This window comes from Elephas maximus, chromosome 5 (genome assembly GCF_024166365.1).
Source record: "Elephas maximus indicus isolate mEleMax1 chromosome 5, mEleMax1 primary haplotype, whole genome shotgun sequence".
Lineage (NCBI taxonomy): Eukaryota > Metazoa > Chordata > Mammalia > Proboscidea > Elephantidae > Elephas > Elephas maximus.
This window is the reverse complement of record NC_064823.1, coordinates 112,280,786-112,299,673: the sequence shown is the minus strand read 5'-3', so window position 1 is coordinate 112,299,673 and position 18,888 is coordinate 112,280,786. Positions and strand designations below refer to the sequence as shown.

Below are 18,888 nucleotides of genomic sequence, written 5' to 3'. Positions count from 1 at the left end.
CTCTAATGGCTAATGATCCAGAGCATTTTCTCATGTGCCTGTTAGCTGGCTGAATATCTTCTTTAGTGAAGTGTGTGTTTATACCCTTTGCCCACTTTTCGATTGGGTTATTTGTCTTTTTGTGGTTGAGTTTTAACAGAATCATATAGATTTTAGAGATCAGGCACTGGTCAGAGATGTCATAGCTGAAAATTCTTTCCCAGTCTGTAGGTGGTCTTTTTACTCTTTTGGTGAAGTCTTTAGATGAGCATAGGTGTTTGATTTTTAGGAGCTCCCAGTTATCTGGTTTCTCTTCGTCATTTTTGGTAATGTTTTGTATTCTGTTTATGCCTTGTATTAGGGCTCCTAGGGTTGTCCCTATTTTTTCTTCCCTGATCTTTATCGTTTTAGTCTTTATGTTTAGGTCTTTGATCCACTTGGAGTTAGTTTTTGTGCATGGTGTGAGGTATGGGTCCTGTTTCCTTTTTTGGCCAATGGATATCCAGTTATGCCAGCACCATTTGTTAAAAAGACTATCTTTTCCCCAATTAACTGACACTGGGCCTTTGTCAAATATCAGCTGCTCATATATGGATGGATTTATACCTGGGCTCTCAATTGTGTTCCATTGGTCTATGTGCCTGTTGTACCAGTACCAGGCTGTTTTGACTACTGTGGCTGTATAATAGTTTCTAAAATCAGGTAGAGTGAGGCCTCCCACTTTCTTCTTCTTTTTCAGTAATGCTTTGCTTATCCGAGGCATCTTTCCCTTCCATATGAATTTGGTGATTTGTTTTCCATCACATTAAAAAATGCCATTGGAATTTGGATCGGAAGTGCATTGTACGTATAGATGGCTTCCGGTAGAATAGACATTTTTATAATGTTAAGTCTTCCTGTCCATGAGCAAGGTATGTTTTTCCACTTATGTAGGGCTTTTTTAGTTTCTTGTAGTAGTACTTTGTAGTTTTCTTTGTATAGGTCTTTTACATCTTTGGTAAGATTTATTCCTAAGTATTTTATCTTCTTGGGGGCTACTGTGAATGGTATTGATTTGGTGATTTCCTCTTCGATGTTCTTTTTGTTGTTGTAGAGGAATCCAAGTGATTTTTGTATGTTTATCTTATAACCTGAGACTCTGCCAAACTCTTCTATTAGTTTCAGTAGTTTTCTGGTGGATTCCTTAGGGTTTTCTGTTTATAAGATCATGTCATCTGCAAATAGAGATAATTTTACTTCTTCCTTGCCAATCCGGATGCCCTTTATTTCTTTGTCTAGCCTAATTGCTCTGGCTGGGACCTCTAGCACAATGTTGAATAAGAGCGGTGATAAAGGGCATCCTTGTCTGGTTCCCGTTCTCAAGGGAAATGCTTTCAGGCTCTCTCCATTAGAGTGATGTTGGCTGTTGGCTTTGTATAAATGCCCTTTATTATGTTGAGGAATTTTCCTTCAATTCCTATTTTGCTGAGAGTTTTTATCATAAATGGGTGTTGGACTTTGTCAAATGCCTTTTCTGCATCAATTGATAAGATCATGTGGTTTTTGTCTTTTGTTTTATTTATATGGTGGATTACATTAATGGTTTTTCTAATATTAAACCAGCCTTTCATACGTGTTACAAATCCCATTTGGTCACGGTGGATTATTTTTTTGGTATGCTGTTGAATTCTATTGGCTAGAATTTTGTTGAGGATTTTTGCATCTATGTTCATGAGGGATATAGGTCTGTAATTTTCTTTTTTTGTGATGTCTTTACCTGGTTTTGGTATCAGGGATATGGTGGCTTCATAGAATGAGATAGGCAGTATTCCGTCATTTTCTATCCTTTGAAATACCTTTAGTAATAGTGGTGTTAACTCTTCTCTGAAAGTTTGGTAGAACTCTGCAGTATAGCCATCCGGGGCAGGGCTTTTTTTTGTTCGGAGTTTTTTGATTACCGTTTCAATCTCTTTTTTAGTTATGGGTCTATTTAGTTGTTCTACTTCTGATTGTGTTAGTTTAGGTAGGTAGTGTTTTTCTAGGAATTCATCCATTTCTTCTAGGTTTGCAAATTTTTTAGAGTACAATTTTTCGTAATAATCCGATATGATTCTTTTAATTTCAGTTGGGTCTGTTGTGATGTGGCCCTTCTCGTTTCTTATTCGGGTTATTTGTTTCCTTTCCTGTATTTCTTTAGTCAGTCTGGCCAGTGGTTTATCAATTTTGTTAATTTTTTCAAAGAACCAGCTTTTGGCTTTGTTAATTCTTTCAATTGTTTTCCTGTTCTGTAATTAATTTAGTTCAGCTCTAATTTTTATTATTTGTTTTCTTCTGGTGCCTGATGGATTCTTTTGTTGTTCGCTTTCTATTTGTTCAAATTGTAGGGACAGTTCTCTGATTTTGGCTCTTTCTTCTTTTTGTACGTGTGCATTTATCGATATAAATTGGCCTCTGAGCACTGCTTTTGCTGTGTCCCAGGGGTTTTGATAGGAAGCATTTTCATTCTCGTTGCATTCTATGAATTTCATTATTCCTTCCTTAATGTCTTCTATAACCCAATCTTTTTTCAGCAGGGTATTGCTCAGTTTCCAAGTATTTGATTTCTTTTCCCTAATTTTTCTGTTATTGATTTCCACTTTTATGGCCTTGTGGTCTGAGAAGATGCTTTGTAATATTTCGATGTTTCGGATTCTGCAAAGGTTTGTTTTATGACCTAATATGTGGTCTATTCTAGAGAATGTTCCATGTGCACTAGGAAAAAAAGTATACTTTGCAGCAGTTGGGTGGAGTGTTCTGTATAAGTCAATGAGGTCAAGTTGGTTGATTGTAGTAATTAGGTCTTCCGTGTCTCTATTGAGCTTCTTACTGGGTGTCCTGTCCTTCTCCAAAAGTGGTGTGTTGAAGTCTCCTACTATTATCGTGGAGGTGTCTATCTCACTTTTCAGTTCTGTTAAAATTTGTTTTATGTATCTTGCAGCCCTGTCATTGGATGCATAAATATTTAATATGGTTATATCTTCCTGGTCAATTGTCCCTTTTATCATTATGTAGTGTCCTTCTTTATCCTTTGTGATGGATTTAACTTTAAAGTCTATTTTGTCAGAAATTAATATTGCTACTCCTGCTCTTTTTTGCTTATTGTTTGCTTGATATATATTTTTTTATCATTTGAGTTTTAGTTTGTTTGTGTCTCTTAGTCTAAGGCGTGTCTCTTGTAGGCAGCATATAGACAGATCGTGTTTCGTTATCCAGTCTGAGACTCTCTGTCTCTTTATTGGTGTGTTTAGTCCATTTACATTCAGCGTAATTATAGATAAGTATGTGTTTTTAGTGCTGTCATTTTGATGCCTTTTTGTGTGTGTTGTTGACAATTTCATTTTTGCACTTACTTTTTTGTGCTGAGATGTTTTTCTTTGTAAACTGTGTGTTCCTCATTTTCATAGTATTTGACTTTATGTTTGCTGAGTCGTTATGTTTTTCTTGGTTTTTATTTTGAGTTATGGAGTTGTTATACCTCTTTGCAGTTACCTTAATATTTACCCCTATTTTTCTAAGTAAAAACCTAACTTGTATTGTCCTATATCGCCTTGCATCCCTCTCCATATGGCAGTTCTATGCCACCTGTATTTAGTCCCTCTTTTTGATTATTGTGATCTTTTACATGTTGACTTCAATGATTCCCTGTTTTGAGAGTTTTTTTTTTTTTAATTAATCTTAATTTGTTTTTGTGATTTCCTTGTTTGAGTTGATATTCAGATGCTCTGTCCTGTGAGCTTGTGTTGTGCTGATATCTGATATTATTGGTTTTCTGACCAAACAATTTCCTGTAGTATTTCTTGTAGCTTTGGTTTGGTTTTTGCACTTTCTCTAAGCTTGTGTTTATCTGTAAATGTCTTAATTTCGCCTTCATATTTCAGAGAGAGTTTTGCTGGATATATGATCCTTGGCTGGCAGTTTATCTCCTTCAGTGCTCTGTATATGTAATCCTATTGCCTTCTTGCCTGCATGGTTTCTGCTGAGTAGTCTGAACTTATTCTTATTGATTCTCCATTGTAGGAGACCTTTCTTTCATCCCTGGCTGCTTTTAAAATTTTCTCTTTATCTTTGGTTTTGGCAAGTTTGATGATAATATGTCTTGGTGATTTTCTTTTTGGATCAATCTTAAATGGGGTTCAATGAGCATCTTGGATAGGTATCCTTTCGTCTTTCATGATGTCAGGGAAGTTTTCTGCCAACAGATCTTCAACTATTCTCTCTGTGTTTTCTGTTATCCCTCCCTGTTCTGGGACTCCAATCACACGCAAGTTATTCTTCTTGATAGAGTCCCACATGATTCTTAGGGTTTCTTCATTTTTTTTAATTCTTTTATCTGATTTTTTTTCAGCTAGATTGGTGTCAATTCCCTGGTCCTCCAGATCTCCCACTCTGCATTCTAATTGCTTGAGTCTGCCCCTCTGACTTCCTATTGCATTGTCTAATTCTGTAATTTTATTGTTAATCTTTTGGATTTCTGAATGCTGTCTCTCTATGGATTCTTGCAACTTATTAATTTTTCCACTATGTTCTTGAATACTCTTTTTGATTTCTTCAACTGCTTTATCAGTGTGTTCCTTGGCTTTTTCTGTAGATTGCCTTATTTCATCTCTGAGGTCATCCCTGATGTCTTGAAGCATTCTGTAAGTTATTTTTTTATATTCTTTATCTGGCAATTCCAGGATTGTATCTTCATTTGGGAAAGTTTTTGATTCTTTAGTTTGGGAAGTTGTAGAAGCAATCATGGTCTGCTTCTTTATGTGGTTTGATATCGATTGCTGTCTCCGAGCCATCACTAAGATATTGTAGTGATTTATTCTATATTTGCTCACTGAGTCTTATCTTGTTTTGTTTTCTTTCAATATACGTAGATGGTCTACTAGATTGCACTGTCTTGATTGTTGTAGCCCTTGACTCACTTATGTCCTATTACCAGCTGGTTTGTGCTGTTACCAGATATATAAGCCTGAGTCCGTTCACTATTCTTGAGTAGAATCTGATTTTGGGTCATCAAGTGTGTGGAGCAGACTGTCACCTATCCACCTAGAGAAGTAGTGGTGATAGTTGTGTGCACCAGATTCTAGTAGCAGCTGGGGTTCACACTCCGGGGGGGGGCAGGATGCTGACAGGCTTCCCCCAAGTGTCAATGAGGCAGGTGTGTCTGTATTCCTAAAGCACTTTGGTGGGTGGGCTCTGCAGCTGTACCTTAGGCCCCCAATGCAAGTACCTCTACAGATTGGTAGGTGTCACCCTCCTTAGACCTCTAAGACAGGAGGTTAGGTCGTCTGGGAGGAGCTTTAGCCCTCAGTTCCCTATTGTGGGTCAGTGAGGGCTCTGTTGAATACGCAGAGATATCAGACCTGGGAAACTTGTCTTTCCAGTAAATCCGCTAAGACAATTACAGTCAGATCCCTATCAGAAATGCCTTTGCATTATAATAGCCACCTTGTTCCCTGTAGGGATGAAAGCCCAAGACTGTGGATCACATATGCTTGACTGGAGCTGGTTCTGTGTTTTTAGTTCAGTTAGGGAAGGATTTTTGGTCTCTGGGTTTTTTGTAGTTGCTTCTCTCAGGCCAGGAGAATGGGTTAGGAAAAGACCAAAAAAAAAAGGAAAAGAAAAACCACAGAGCAGTTCACCCTCTGGCTCAGGAAATCCCAATGTTAATGAAGCCACCTGGGAAGGGGAGGGGAGGGTTCAGATAAATAGGAGAGAGTAGCACCCCAGAATATAGACAAAGTTACCTATCTTGCTTGGGATGACTGTTTTATCTGAGATTCCTGAGGGGCACATCGACTGTGTGTGCTGGCTGGGTAGAGATTGCCCCCGAGGGTCAGGCCCGCGTCCCATGCTTGCGCTGTCTCATAAGCCACGGTTAGTTCCTCCGCTCCCAGTCCAAAGCCCAGCGCCAAGGTTCCCAGGCAGGGACGCCGCAGTCCCAGCTCCAAATCCAGTCGCTGCCTCCCGGTGACTTCTCCTCCTGTCAGCTGCATCGCTGCGCTGCCTGTGTGCACTGGCTGGGCTTCCCCTGAGGTCAGTTCAAGGGCTTAGGGCTGCACCCCGTGTTTTCGCCACCTCAGGATGCCATGCTCAGTCCCCCTGAGCCCAATCCAAAGCCCGGCGCCAAGGTTTCCTGACTGGGTTGCTGCCTCCAGGCTCCGAAAACAGTCACTGCTTCCCCGTGGTTGTTCTTTCTCAGTCTCTGTCACTCAGGTCAACTCTTTAAATCTGTGTTTGTTGGTCAGTGTTCATAGATTGTCATGTATGTGATTGATTCACTTATTTTTCCGAGTCTTTGTTGTAGGAGGGATCCAAGGTAGCATCTACCTAGTCAGCCATCTTGGCCCCGCCCTTCGAGATCCATTTTTAAAGCTTTTATGCCTTGGAGGCATTGGTAGTTCAGTGGTAGAATTCTTGCCTTCCATGTGGGAGAGCAGGATTGTCTCCCACGCGGAATGTACCTCATGTACCTCAGGTGCAGCCACCACCTATTTGTCAGTGGACGTTTGAGTGTTGCTATGATGTTTAACAGGTTTCACTAGAGCTTCAGGACTAAGATGGACAAGGAAGAAAGTCCTGATGAACTACTTCTGAAAATCAGCCAATCAACGATAATCCTATTGAGCACAACAGTCCAGTCTGCAACCAGATATGGGGATGGCACAGAATCAGGCAGTGTTTTGATCAGTTGTGCACGGGGTCACCATCAGTTGGAGGCTGACTCCATGACAACTAATGACAACATCCTAAGTAGTCTTATACTTCCAAAGTGACTGGAGTTATTGCTGGAACTATCAATGATATTTGACTTGATATAATTCAAAACATGTCTATTAATATTTTGTATAAAGTCACTATTAATTCATCCCTAAAGGGAAATTTTTTTTTTTTTAAAGGGAAGGTTTGTTTTAAACTTCATATACTTTTATCATATCCTAGAAATTTACCAAGGAGCCCTGATGGTGCAATGGTTAAAGTGCACAGCTGCTAACTAAATTCTGCGGTTTGAAGCCACCAGAAGAAAGACGTGGCAGCCTGCTTCCGTAGATTTACAGCCTTGGAAACCCTCTGGGGAAGTTTTACTTTGTCGTAGCCCTGGTGGCGTAGTGGTTAAGAGTTTAGTCTGCTTTTAATCAAAAGGCCGGCAGCTCAAATCCACCAGCCACTCCTTGGAAGACTTAAGGGGCAGTTCTACTCTGTCCTATAGGGTCACTATGAGTCAGCATCCACAAAGATTTACAGTCCCTCCTGATAAGTCTAAAGTACTTAAGAAGTCTTGCTATCCTTTCTTCTAAGAAGCACTCTGGACTGTACTTTCAAGACAGACTTGTTCATTCTTCTGGCAGTCCATGGTATATTCAATATTCTTCACCAACACAATAATTCAAAGGCATCAATCCTTCTTTGGTCTTTCTTATTCATTGTCCAGCTTTCGCATGTATACGAGGCAAAAATACTATGAAAATACCATGGCTTGATTCAGGCCCACCTTAGTCCTCAAGGTGACATCTTTGCTTTTTAACACTTTAAAGAGATCTTTTGCAGCATATATGCCCAGTGTGATATGTCCTTTGATTTCTTGACTGTTGCTTCTGTGGGCGTTGATTGTGGATGCAAGTAAAATGAAATCCTTGACAACTTGCCTTTCCTCCGTTTATCATGATCTTGCTTATTAGTCCACTTGTGAGGATTTTTGTTTTCTTTATGCTGAGGTGTAATCCATACTGAAGGCTGTGGTCTTTGATCTGCATTAGTAAGTGCTTCAAGTGCTTCAAGTAGTCCTCTTCACTTTCAGCAAGCGAGGTTGGTCATCTGTATATTGCAGGTTCTTAATGAGTCTTCCTCCAATCCTGATGATGAATTCTTCATATAGACTAGCTTCTTGGGTTATTTGCTCAACATATAGATTGAATAAGTATAGTGAAAGGTTACCAGCCTGACATACACCTTTCCTGATTTTCAATCTCTTTATTCTGTTTGAATGACTGCCTTTGGTCTATGTACAGGTTCCTCTTGAGCACAATTAAGTATTCTGTAATTCCCATTCTTTCATAGTTTGTTATGATCTACATAGTCAAGTGCCTTTGCATAGTAAATAAAACGCAGATAAACATCTTTCTGGCATTCTCTGCTTTCAGCCAAGATCCATTTGACATCAGTAATATCCTTGGTTCCATGTCCTCTTCTAAATCCAGCTTGAATGTCTGGTAGTTCCCTGTTGATGCACTGCTGCAACCACTTTTGAATGACCTTCAGCAAATTTTACTTGAGTGTGATATTAATGATATTGTTTGATAATTTACATATTACATTGGATTACCTCCCTAACCTCACAATATTAAAAGTCCCTGTCATGGATTGAATTATGTCCCCCCAAAAATGTGTGTATCTATTTGGGTGGGCCATGATTCCCAGTATTGTGCAGTTGTCCTTCATTTTGTGGTTGTAATTTTATGTTAAAGAGGATTAAGGTGGGATTGTAACACCCTTGCTAAGGTCACATCCCTGATCCAAAGTAAAGGGAGTTTCCCTGGGGTGTGGCCTAAACTACCCTTTATCTTACAAGAGATGAAAGGGAAGCAAGCAGAGATTTGGGGACCTCATACCACCAAGAAAGCAGCACCAGGAACAGAGCACATCCTTTGGACCTGAGGTTCCTGCGCTGAGATGCTCCCAGACAAAGGGAAAACTGATGACAAGGACCTTCCTCCAGAGCTGACAGAGAGAGAAAGCCTTCCCCTGGAGATGGCATCCTGAATTTAGACTTGTAGCCTACTAGACAGTGAGAGAATAAATTTTTCTTTGTTAAAGCCATCCACTTGTGGTATTTCTGTTAGAGCAGTACTGCATGAATAAGACAGCCCCCAGTTCCTATCCTAAGTATCTCATGTATTTATCCTTTCCTCTATCTCCCTTTTAGTGCTGTGTTAAGGCAACCCTGACTTATTTATTCTCTAGGTTAATGCCAGAGCTTGTTAAACTAATATCCTTCTACTCAATGATCTTGTCTCCTTTATCAGGCAGCTGCAAATGAAGAAAAGAGAAACCACTCTGAGGTTTCTGAGTGTTTTAAATGGAGGCAATTTCATGTAGGGAGCTGATTACACAAGAGATGGAAGAACTGAGAAGCTTACAGAGACAGTGGGATGTCCTGAAAATTAGCAATGCTAAGTCTCACCTACCAGCTTATGAACTCTTTGATACAGGAATACTTTTTCTTCTCAGCATTTAGCAGAATTGTTGTTGTTGTTAGTTGCCATTGAGTGGCCTCCAACATATAGCGACCTCATGGTCAACAAATGAAACATTGCCGGTCATACACCATCTCTTGATCATTTGTATGCTCAGGTCCATTTTGGCAGCCACTGGGTAATATGAGTGCCTTCTAACATAGGAGACTCATTTTCTAGTACCATATTAGACAATATTCTTTTTGATCTATTGTGTTTTCATTAGCTAATTTTCAGAAGTAGAATACCAAACCTTTCGTCCTATTCTATCTTAGTCTAGAAGCTCCACCGTAATCCGTCCAGCATCGATGACCTTGCTGGTGTTTAACATACTGGTGGCGTAGCTTCCAGCATCATAGCAACGCACAAGCTACCACAGTACAACAAACTGACAGATGAATGGTGAATGTAGCATTGGGGATATAGCATTGCATAATATAATTCCTTAAATATAGTAAACAATCATTAAATGTTAACAGAATGAATTAATCATTCTAATAACCTAAGGTATTTTTAGCTCAGAAAGTTCTAGAAAACATTCCCTGCTTCAGGCCTAACAGTTAATTATATTTTACCATGGAAACAATTCTAATTATTTTAACCTGGTTATTTAGATTCTAGAATATACAACACTAAAACTGTCACTGTGTGAAACATAAATTTCATTATTCCTATTTTAAGAATTCAAATGGATTCATTGGATAGAAAAAATGCTTTTAAACTTTTAAAGAAAATGAACCTTTGTAGTTTTTAGATGACAATACTAAAATCCTTACATTAGTGTAGCTTTAAAGTTCCGGATAATGAATCTCATGGAGTTCATTGCACTGGAACACAAATGCTTAGTCTATTTGTCATGTCAACATCATAGATGACACTGGTGTTACAGTGTGCCTCATGTGATTTCCGTGGGTGAGTCTCACTTTGTATAGGGCCGTAACTCTAAAATGCTTTTGTCACCCACTGTGTTGATTGATACTAAAATTGTTCAGGAGACAACAGAAGACTAACAAAAAGTCTGACTACACAGATGGATAGAACAAATGGGGCTATTTAGGATTAAACCCATTGCCGTCGTGTCAATTCCAACTCATAGCGACCCTATAGGACAGAGTAGAACTGCCCCATAGAGTTTCCAAGGAATGCCTGGTGGATTCAAACTGCTGACCTTTTGGTAAGCAGCAGTAGCTCTTAACCACTACACCACCAGGGCTTCCATTTAGGATTAGCAAATTTAAAAGCAGATGTGTTCCCTGAGGCATAGTACTAAGTTACAGTTGTTGAGAAACATCAATAATAAATAAGAATATGGGCTTTGCTAGCAATGGTAATGAAGAATGCATGCGTTTAAAAGGTATTGTAGTATAAGATCACTAAGGAATAAGTACAACAAACACATAGTTTACATAATTCTAAATGATGTAAGGATAACAGATTATAACAGCAAACCTGGAGAGTACAATGATGAATTTCTGCTGCAGAATGTACTTAATAGTGACACTGACATACGAAACATTCATTTAAACAGGAGGTTCCATTAGAAACAGATGTTGTGTGGTTTATTTCAATTACAGCTTAAATTGGTTTATTTATTAGACCATTTTTCACTAAACCTTGTTTTCATGAGATGCAAGTTGGGTTATTTTTATTTTTCCCCATCCTTGTAAGAGGTGTTAATTGTTGTTCTTGATAATTTTCATTGTGTTTCATGTGGAAATGTTTTGATAGGAAGTAAATATATGCCCCATCTCTCTTCTTGCTTCTCTGGGAAATAAACAAAACCAAAATTAAATATGTCGTCCTTTTGTTAAGTCCTTTAACATTTCTGGGTCTCAGCTGTCTCATAATACCTCCCTTTTAAAATCAGAGAGATGGACTAGATGATTGAAGTTTCCTTGGGGGTTAATAGCTATGATTATTAATTATAAGATTTTGATATGTATGTTCATAAGCATCATTATTATGGCTTTTTCTAGTTGGAGGAAAGAAAAATGGGATCAACTTAAGGAAAGTGGAGTTTGTTATAATGATACAAAGAGGGTGCATAATGATACAAAGAGGGTACTGAACATGTCTAGACCTCACATGAGCTAGAAATAGAAAGTCTTCAGGAACTTGATTATTCTTTCTCTTATCCATACCTGACTCTGCCTCACTCAGCTATTTTCTATACCTTTCCCCATTTTCTTTCCTCCTCTCTAAACTGGCTCTCTCTTTTTATTCATACTCTCCTTTCTCACAACCTCATAATAGCAGTGCAGCTCTTGTTCTATGTCATACCTTTGCTCTTGATCCCACAACTCTTGTCTCAGATTCTTCTTTGTCCAATAGCAGATTCTTGGGAGAGGATTTTGACTGTTCTATTTCACCTTCATCTTGAGCACAGGTTTATTGCCTGCCTGTGATCAGCTACTCTTGAATCAGGTGTCTCACTCTGTTCTCAGCAGCCCTGGCCAACGTGGGAAGAAGGTAGGGTCATGGGATATAGAATGTGGCTGTGCTCAGTCAGTCAGCAGGTGTTGTAGGCAAGGCAGTTTCCATTAGGGAAGGGACTGTAGACGGGAATGATGCTCAGCTCTACTATGGTCAGCCTTTGGGGAAAGCAGCCTCAGCTTTGGAAAGAGCAGATCTGAGTTCAACTAAACTGGTCTCAATACTTTGCAGGGAAGAGGGGTTGTGCTTGGGACTTCTAATGGTGTATATTGAAATCAATGAAAAATAAAATACAAATGTGTACAAGAGCCTTGGTTCTTTCTAAAACACCGTAATAAAGCCATTCTTGAGAACAGTTTGAAAAGGAGGGATTGCTTATACGGTCCCTTGGAGTGGGTGCATTATTTTAAGATGTTGAGGCAATACTTGGTTTCTTCACTTAAGTAATTAGCCTGAGATGTATGCTGATTGTAGAGGCAGGTAGTAATAAGGGGTTCTCACTTTTCAAGCACACTGTGGTCTTCTTAGAGCTCATCCTGCTAAGATACATGACTCAGTATATTTGCCGAAAATATATGGCTGTTTTTTCCTACCCCAGTGCTAAATAATTAATGAACGTTTTAATCAAATAATTTCTTAGAGTAAAACTACAAACCATCTTACGTCAACATTCCCTAGCTCAATGTTAGGAACTTAGGGTATATATTTATTTATCACAATAAATAATGATAAAAGGTTGTGAGATTATTTACTGACAATAAAGAGAAGGATATTTTTATCTAAGACGTTGTTTCTCCAATTCAGTACTATTGACATTTTGAGCCAAATTCTTCATCGTGGGGGGCTATGCTGTGCATTGCAGGATGTTAAGCAGCATTCCTGGCCTCTCTCCACGGGATACTGGTAGCACAGGCTTTTCCCCAGCTGTGAGAAACAAAACTGCCTCCAGACGTTGCCAAATGTCCCCTGGGAGGCAAAATCACCAGAGTTAAAAAAAATAATGTTACTTTCATTTCCCCAAACAATTACTTCTATTTAATATAATTATTTTCTTGCAACTTTACACTCATTTAGACTTTAAAAGTAGGTTCTTTTGTAGTTTTATTGAACACTACTGCTTTGATATCTTCTCTCTTGCCTTTCCCCAATGAATTAAATTCTCTCATGCCTGAGTTAGCCTGACCAATTTGATTAGCAACCTCACACCCTTAATTTGCTTCAGTGTCAAAGAATCCCCTATGGCCCACAGTTTCTAAATATGTCACAATTCTTCTCAGGGAGTAGCTTGCACATTTGAGAAAGCTGGTTGGTCACTTGTCAATATACCTGCAAGACAGATGATTTTAATGCTCTTGGACTAAATATTAATACCTTAATTTCCTTCTGAAAGATTTCCCATCCTCTCTAAAGTACTTATTCTTCGAACTGTTAAAGAATTAATAGAAAATTTGTTGTATGGGAGAGCAAAATACAGCATTTTTAAGCCTTTTTTCCAGATAAAAATAGAGTAAAATGAAATCTTAGGCTTTAGTATATTCAGTTGTCACCACTGTTAGTATTTATATAAGGTTTAGATAGAAAGAATAATTTATATTAAAAACAGTACATTATCTCTCTGACATGGAAGTAATAAATTATCTCATAGCTGCCTATCTCACAGGTTGTTGTGAGAACAGAATGTGGTAATAGATATGAGAGGACTAGGAAAACCAGAGCATGGAGCATTCTCCGGGAGAAAGGGATTACTGTCATGCATGTAGTATAACACAGATAGTACAAAAAGTAGATATTGCTGTGTTCTAGGTGTTTCCATGGTGTTCACCATTCTCCCCATAATTATCCTTATCTCCAAAAAGATTATCAACTGCATATGTCTACATTTCCATTTATCAAAGAATCAGGTCCTAGATCAGGATACCAAAAAAAAAAAAAACCAAACCTATTGCCGTTGAGTCGATTCTGACTCATAGCGACCCCATAGGACAGAACTGCCCCATAGAGTTTCCAAGGAGCGCCTGGTGGATTCAAACTGCTGACCTTTTGGTTAGCAGCTGTAGCTCTCAACCACTACACCACCCAGGGTTTCCTAGATCAGGATAATAACCCTAAAAATGGATAGGAAGAACAGGTCTGAATGGTATTTGTCCCACCTCACCCCACTTCAAGGTCTCTGGGTAGCACAAATGGTTTGCTCTTGACTATTAATCTAAATGTTGGTGGTTTGAACCTACCCATCAATGCCACAGAGTAAAGGCCTGGGGATCTATTTCCCTAAAGATCACTACCAAGAAAAGCCTACGGAGCAATTCTACTTTGTAACTCATGGGGTCGCCATGAGTCAGAATCAACTCAATGGCAGTGGGGTTATGCCACTTCCAAATGTAACATACTAGTGTATATAAATTTTTCACTGGTTACTTCTTAATGTAAATAGTGTAAATTATATTGCTTTAATTAAGAACTGTGATGTGATTTTTATTCAATATTTATTGAAAATAGCAAGTTGTGTAGAGCACAACTCTCACCACACGCTTATAGTTTTCTCTCTACAGGAATCAGTCCTCAGAGAGGGAAGGAAAGAAGTCTACACACACACACAAACATGTTGATATCTATCCAGAGATCACTGGTGTTTACGTTATTTTCTTTTTTCTACTCTATTGTTTACTTACCACACTTGCATTTTAATTATAACATTTATCATTACAGTCTTATTTTGCCATCTTAATCCTTTATATATCACAGTAATAAAATTTCTCCCCATTACAGATTAAATGTTCTTTATTGAGGAGAATTGTAGAGTAAGAATTTCCCCACAAGGTCTCATTTTGTGGAAATTCTCTGTAGCACCCCTGATAATCTGGAAGCAAGTGAGGATTCACTGTGAGTCCTGAAACGTGTGTTGCATTGTCAGTTGTGCTGATTACCAAGGCAAAGTTTACGACAACATATTTTTTGGCTACTTATTAATTTTTTTACGCTGCCTGAATTACAAATAAGAACCTAACACCAGGACTTAGAATTGATCACAGCTAGTTGTTTATTTCCATGGCCAACAGAGATCTTCTGCCTACAAACTGTTTCATAAACATCTCTTTAAAAATAGGTATGCTTTAGAAGATATGAAGACTTCAAGTAATTTGGCAGTGTGAATTCATCTATACCCAGCAATGAACAATTTTTAAGACAGTATCTTTTATTTGTTTAGCATGGTCCAATTTCTAAAGTGCCTTCACCTTAATTTTCTCAATTGATGCTCACAATACATCAGTAAAATGCTATTAACTTCATTTTAGAAATAAGGTACCTGAGGTATAAGAAGTTATGTTAGCTGTCCATGGTTGTATATCTAACGTGATAGAGCTTGGAATCAAGATGTTTTGGAAACTAAGATGCAGAATCTGTCCAAATCATTTTCTTCCAAAAGGGCATAGTGTTAAGAACATCAAGAGGGTACAAATGAGAATGGTAGCAATTGAGGAGAGATTTGTATATAACCCTCTAGCTTCCTCTTCTGTAGATGAAGGTAAGGTGAAATAAGGTTTTAGACTTTTAAAGGGGAGTATTGTATGAGTAATAGTGAAGAGAAAGTCTTCTTGACATTGAAAAAGAAAAAATCTTTTTAAATTATTGCAAGGTGTTTTCTGAGTCAACAACGTAAGCATTCTTGAATATAATGGTTAAAGGTATTTATTATTCACAATAAATATTGTTTTATCTTTTAGGATTCTTCAGAAATGTATACTTATCCATTTCAGGGTCTAGCTGAAATGCAGTTTGCCCAGATGTGAAGCGTGATCTGAGTCAATGTTTCTCAGCTAGTGACTATACCTAATGATGTCAGTAAAATTGTATAGGAATATTTCAGTGTCTTTTCAACAGTTCCTGAGACATTCAAAAAGTCACTACTGGCATATAAATGTCCTTTAAAAAAATGTGGACCTTCTGTTTTTATTATACTGGGACCCAAATCTTAAAGAATTTATGATTTTACTGCTACCATTTATTTTCTTTCAAAGGACAATAACATTTGGCGTTAGTAGGAATCTTTCTTTACCAGCAGATGACAACTAACACTCTCAGGTTATCATCACCATTCCCTCTCAGTAGCTTGATCCATTTACTGAGCCCAAATCCTCCTTTTCTCTCACTGTCTGATGAAACCTGAGCAAAAAGAAAAGTACAGAGGGAGGTCCTTAGGATAATTTTTTACAGAAGGCGAGGAAACAAATTCTCAGGTAGAACCCTAACTCTGAATTCAAACCAGATCCTAAAAAGAAGTAGGAATTAGGTCAGAGAGGAACTGCAGTTCCACCACCGAAGTAAGTTCTCAAGCCAAATAAAACATTTCTATCTGCAGGTGCTTTATAAACTCAGGGCTGATAGACAAGTTGTAATTCTCTAGAAAGACCCATATAATGGTAACTGATAAACTTGGCTAATCAAACAAAGCACTAGTCATTCAAAGGACATTTGCAATTTGAAAAACACTCTCGCCTCTTGAGTACATCCATTGCTATTATTTAGCAAACATTCCCCCCAAATAGTGCTGTAAATATCATATCCAGAGATGACCTTTTGTGAACATGGACCTCTCAGTACAAAGTCCCTTTATTGTTTTCCCCATGAAATCATTACTTTACCTTCAAACCATAAAATTCAATTGAATGTATTTACTCTATAATGGTGGAAATGCTTGTGTATAAGTTCAAGTATTGCTCTAGTACTTTTAACCTATTGAGTGCACTATACTTGGAGATGCAAATTTAAATGTATTAAAATATAATCTCTTTGGGGACGGGGAGATGGTGGGTCTCTGGGCACCTACAATACCACACGTTAACAAGTTTTTAACAGAAGGCTTTAGATGATGATGGTAGTAAAATTCCTTTTTGGATTCTTTTATTTCACAGGACTATACACTCACCATGTATTTCCAGCAGTCTTGGAAAGACAAAAGACTTTCTTATTCTGGAATCCCACTAAACCTTACGCTAGACAACAGGGTAGCTGACCAGCTCTGGGTACCAGACACCTACTTTCTGAATGACAAGAAATCATTCGTGCATGGGGTTACGGTGAAAAACCGAATGATCCGGCTGCATCCAGATGGAACAGTTCTCTATGGACTCCGGTAAATGGCTCTATGTTGCATGTTTTACTGTTATTGTTGCTGTTGTTTTACTTTTAGAAGGGGCAGAGGTGAGAGAAGCAAGTAGAAGAGTATACAGACACTCTCATATTTATAATAAAATTGTACTAAAGACCAGAAAATGGTCTTTTAGAACAATTTGAGCTCAATCTAGGCAACTCTCTCCATCAAAGGTAAGTGAATTATTTGCCCTGAACTTCAAATAATAAGTATAGTAATAAGAAAATATGTTTTTACCAGCCATATTTCACATCTAGTTTGTTCTAGAAGTTATATCTTTTCTTAGCCAATTGCTTGATTATCACGTAACAACCAGACTGAGCTGAAAGATGTTTTAGGTGCTGCATATAGCTACTTAATTATGAAAGTGGATTGGGAAGACATTTGATGAAAAAGTAGGAAAATATTTTGTGGTGACTTTGACAAGCTCCACAGTGGGTTTATTTATTTTTCCTTTTAAAAGCTTTAGTTTTTAGTTTTTATGTTTAGGTCTATGGTCCATATATTAATTGATATTTGTTGTGTGTGTCTATATGTGAGGTAGAGGCTGAGATTCAGTTTTCTCCCATACTGATATCTAGCTATTCCAGCCCTGTTTGTTAAAAAGCCTCTCCTTTGCTCATTGGATTGTTTTGATGCCTTTGAGCATATAAGTGGGGGTGTTCTTCTGGGTTCTATCCTGTTCCATTAAGAGCCTTGGTGGCAAAGTAATTAAGAGTTCAGCTGCTAACTAAAAGGTTGGCAGTTCAAATACACCAGCTGCTCTTTGGAAACCTAGAATTGACTCAATGGCAATGGACTTTTTGGATCTTGTTCCATCAGTGTATTTGTTGATTCTTAGGCAGTATCATACTATTTTAATTGCTGTAGCTGTATACCAAAAAAAAAAAAAAAAAAAAATCTGTTGCTATCAAGGTGATTCCGACCCATATTGCCGTTGAGTCAATTCTGACTCATAGAGACCCTTTTGGACGGAGTAGAATTGCCCCATAGGATTTCCAAAGAGTGACTAGTGGATTTGAACTGCTGGCCTTTTTGTCAGTAGCCAAACTCTTAACCTCTACACCACCAGGGCTCCACATATAGTAAGTCCTGAAGTCAAGTAGTGTAAGTCCTCCAGCTTTGTACTTATTTTTCAAGATTGCTTTGGCTATTCTAGATCCTTTTTATCTCCCTGTAACTTTTAGGATCTTCTTGTCTATTTCTACCAAGAAATCCTGCTGGGATTATAATTGAGATGGCATTGAAACTATACATCAGTGTGGGGGGGAACTGACATCTTAAAAATATTAAGTCTTAGATAGCTGACATGTAAATGTTTTGTTACATATATATTTAACAAAATTTTTAAAAAATGTATCGAGTCTTTTAATTCATGAACATGATATATATCTTCATTTATTTAGGCTACCTTTAATTTATCTCACTAATGTTTGGCACCATAGTGCTTTTATGTTTTTGTTTTAAGAATCAAGTATAAAGCTGAAGGCAAATTATTAACCTCAAAGTAGTTAAAGTCCTACTAAAAAATTTAGGCTATGTTTTAAAAGTAACTTCAATTTCTACCAAAGAACTATCTGAACTGTGACATTTTATTGTAGGATATATAAAGTGGTAGTTCTTTAACCTTTCTACTCATGATTTGATATTCCTTTGAGAAGATGATGAAAACTGTATATCCGCAAATTCAAATATATCCAAAATTTTCCTACAATTTCAGGGTGGTCGTGTTGTTTTTGTTAGGTGCTGTAGAGTTGGTTGTAACTCATAGCGACCCTATGTAAAACAAAGTGAAACACTGCCTGGTCCTGAGCCATCCTCACAACTGTGCCAAGTTTGAGCCCACTGTTGCACCCACTGTGTCATAAGTATCCTAAAGTCATTGCATGCACCATGATGCTAAGTTCACTGACACAAAAACAATAAGCAAGTGAAAAAATGTAGCTGTGACTGAAATTCTGACCTTACCCTAATATTTGGTTTATTAGTTGATAGTTTTTCTCTTAAGTTTCATAGTAAAATGTCATCCATTAATCCTGGCAAAATGACCTTTAGAATTTTTTCACTCCTCGGATACTCCAA

General features: G+C 37.9%; 1 protein-coding gene across 1 annotated transcript in view; it reads left to right on the top strand.

Annotated features, from left to right (window-relative positions):
* Positions 1-18,888, top strand: part of GABRB1 (gamma-aminobutyric acid type A receptor subunit beta1) — a 511,452-nt gene that overhangs the window by 173,128 nt on the left and 319,436 nt on the right. The window contains exon 4 of the mRNA XM_049886310.1: positions 16,568-16,788. Within this exon, the coding sequence (XP_049742267.1) occupies positions 16,568-16,788 (221 nt within the window). The remainder of the gene's footprint in view (positions 1-16,567; positions 16,789-18,888) is intronic.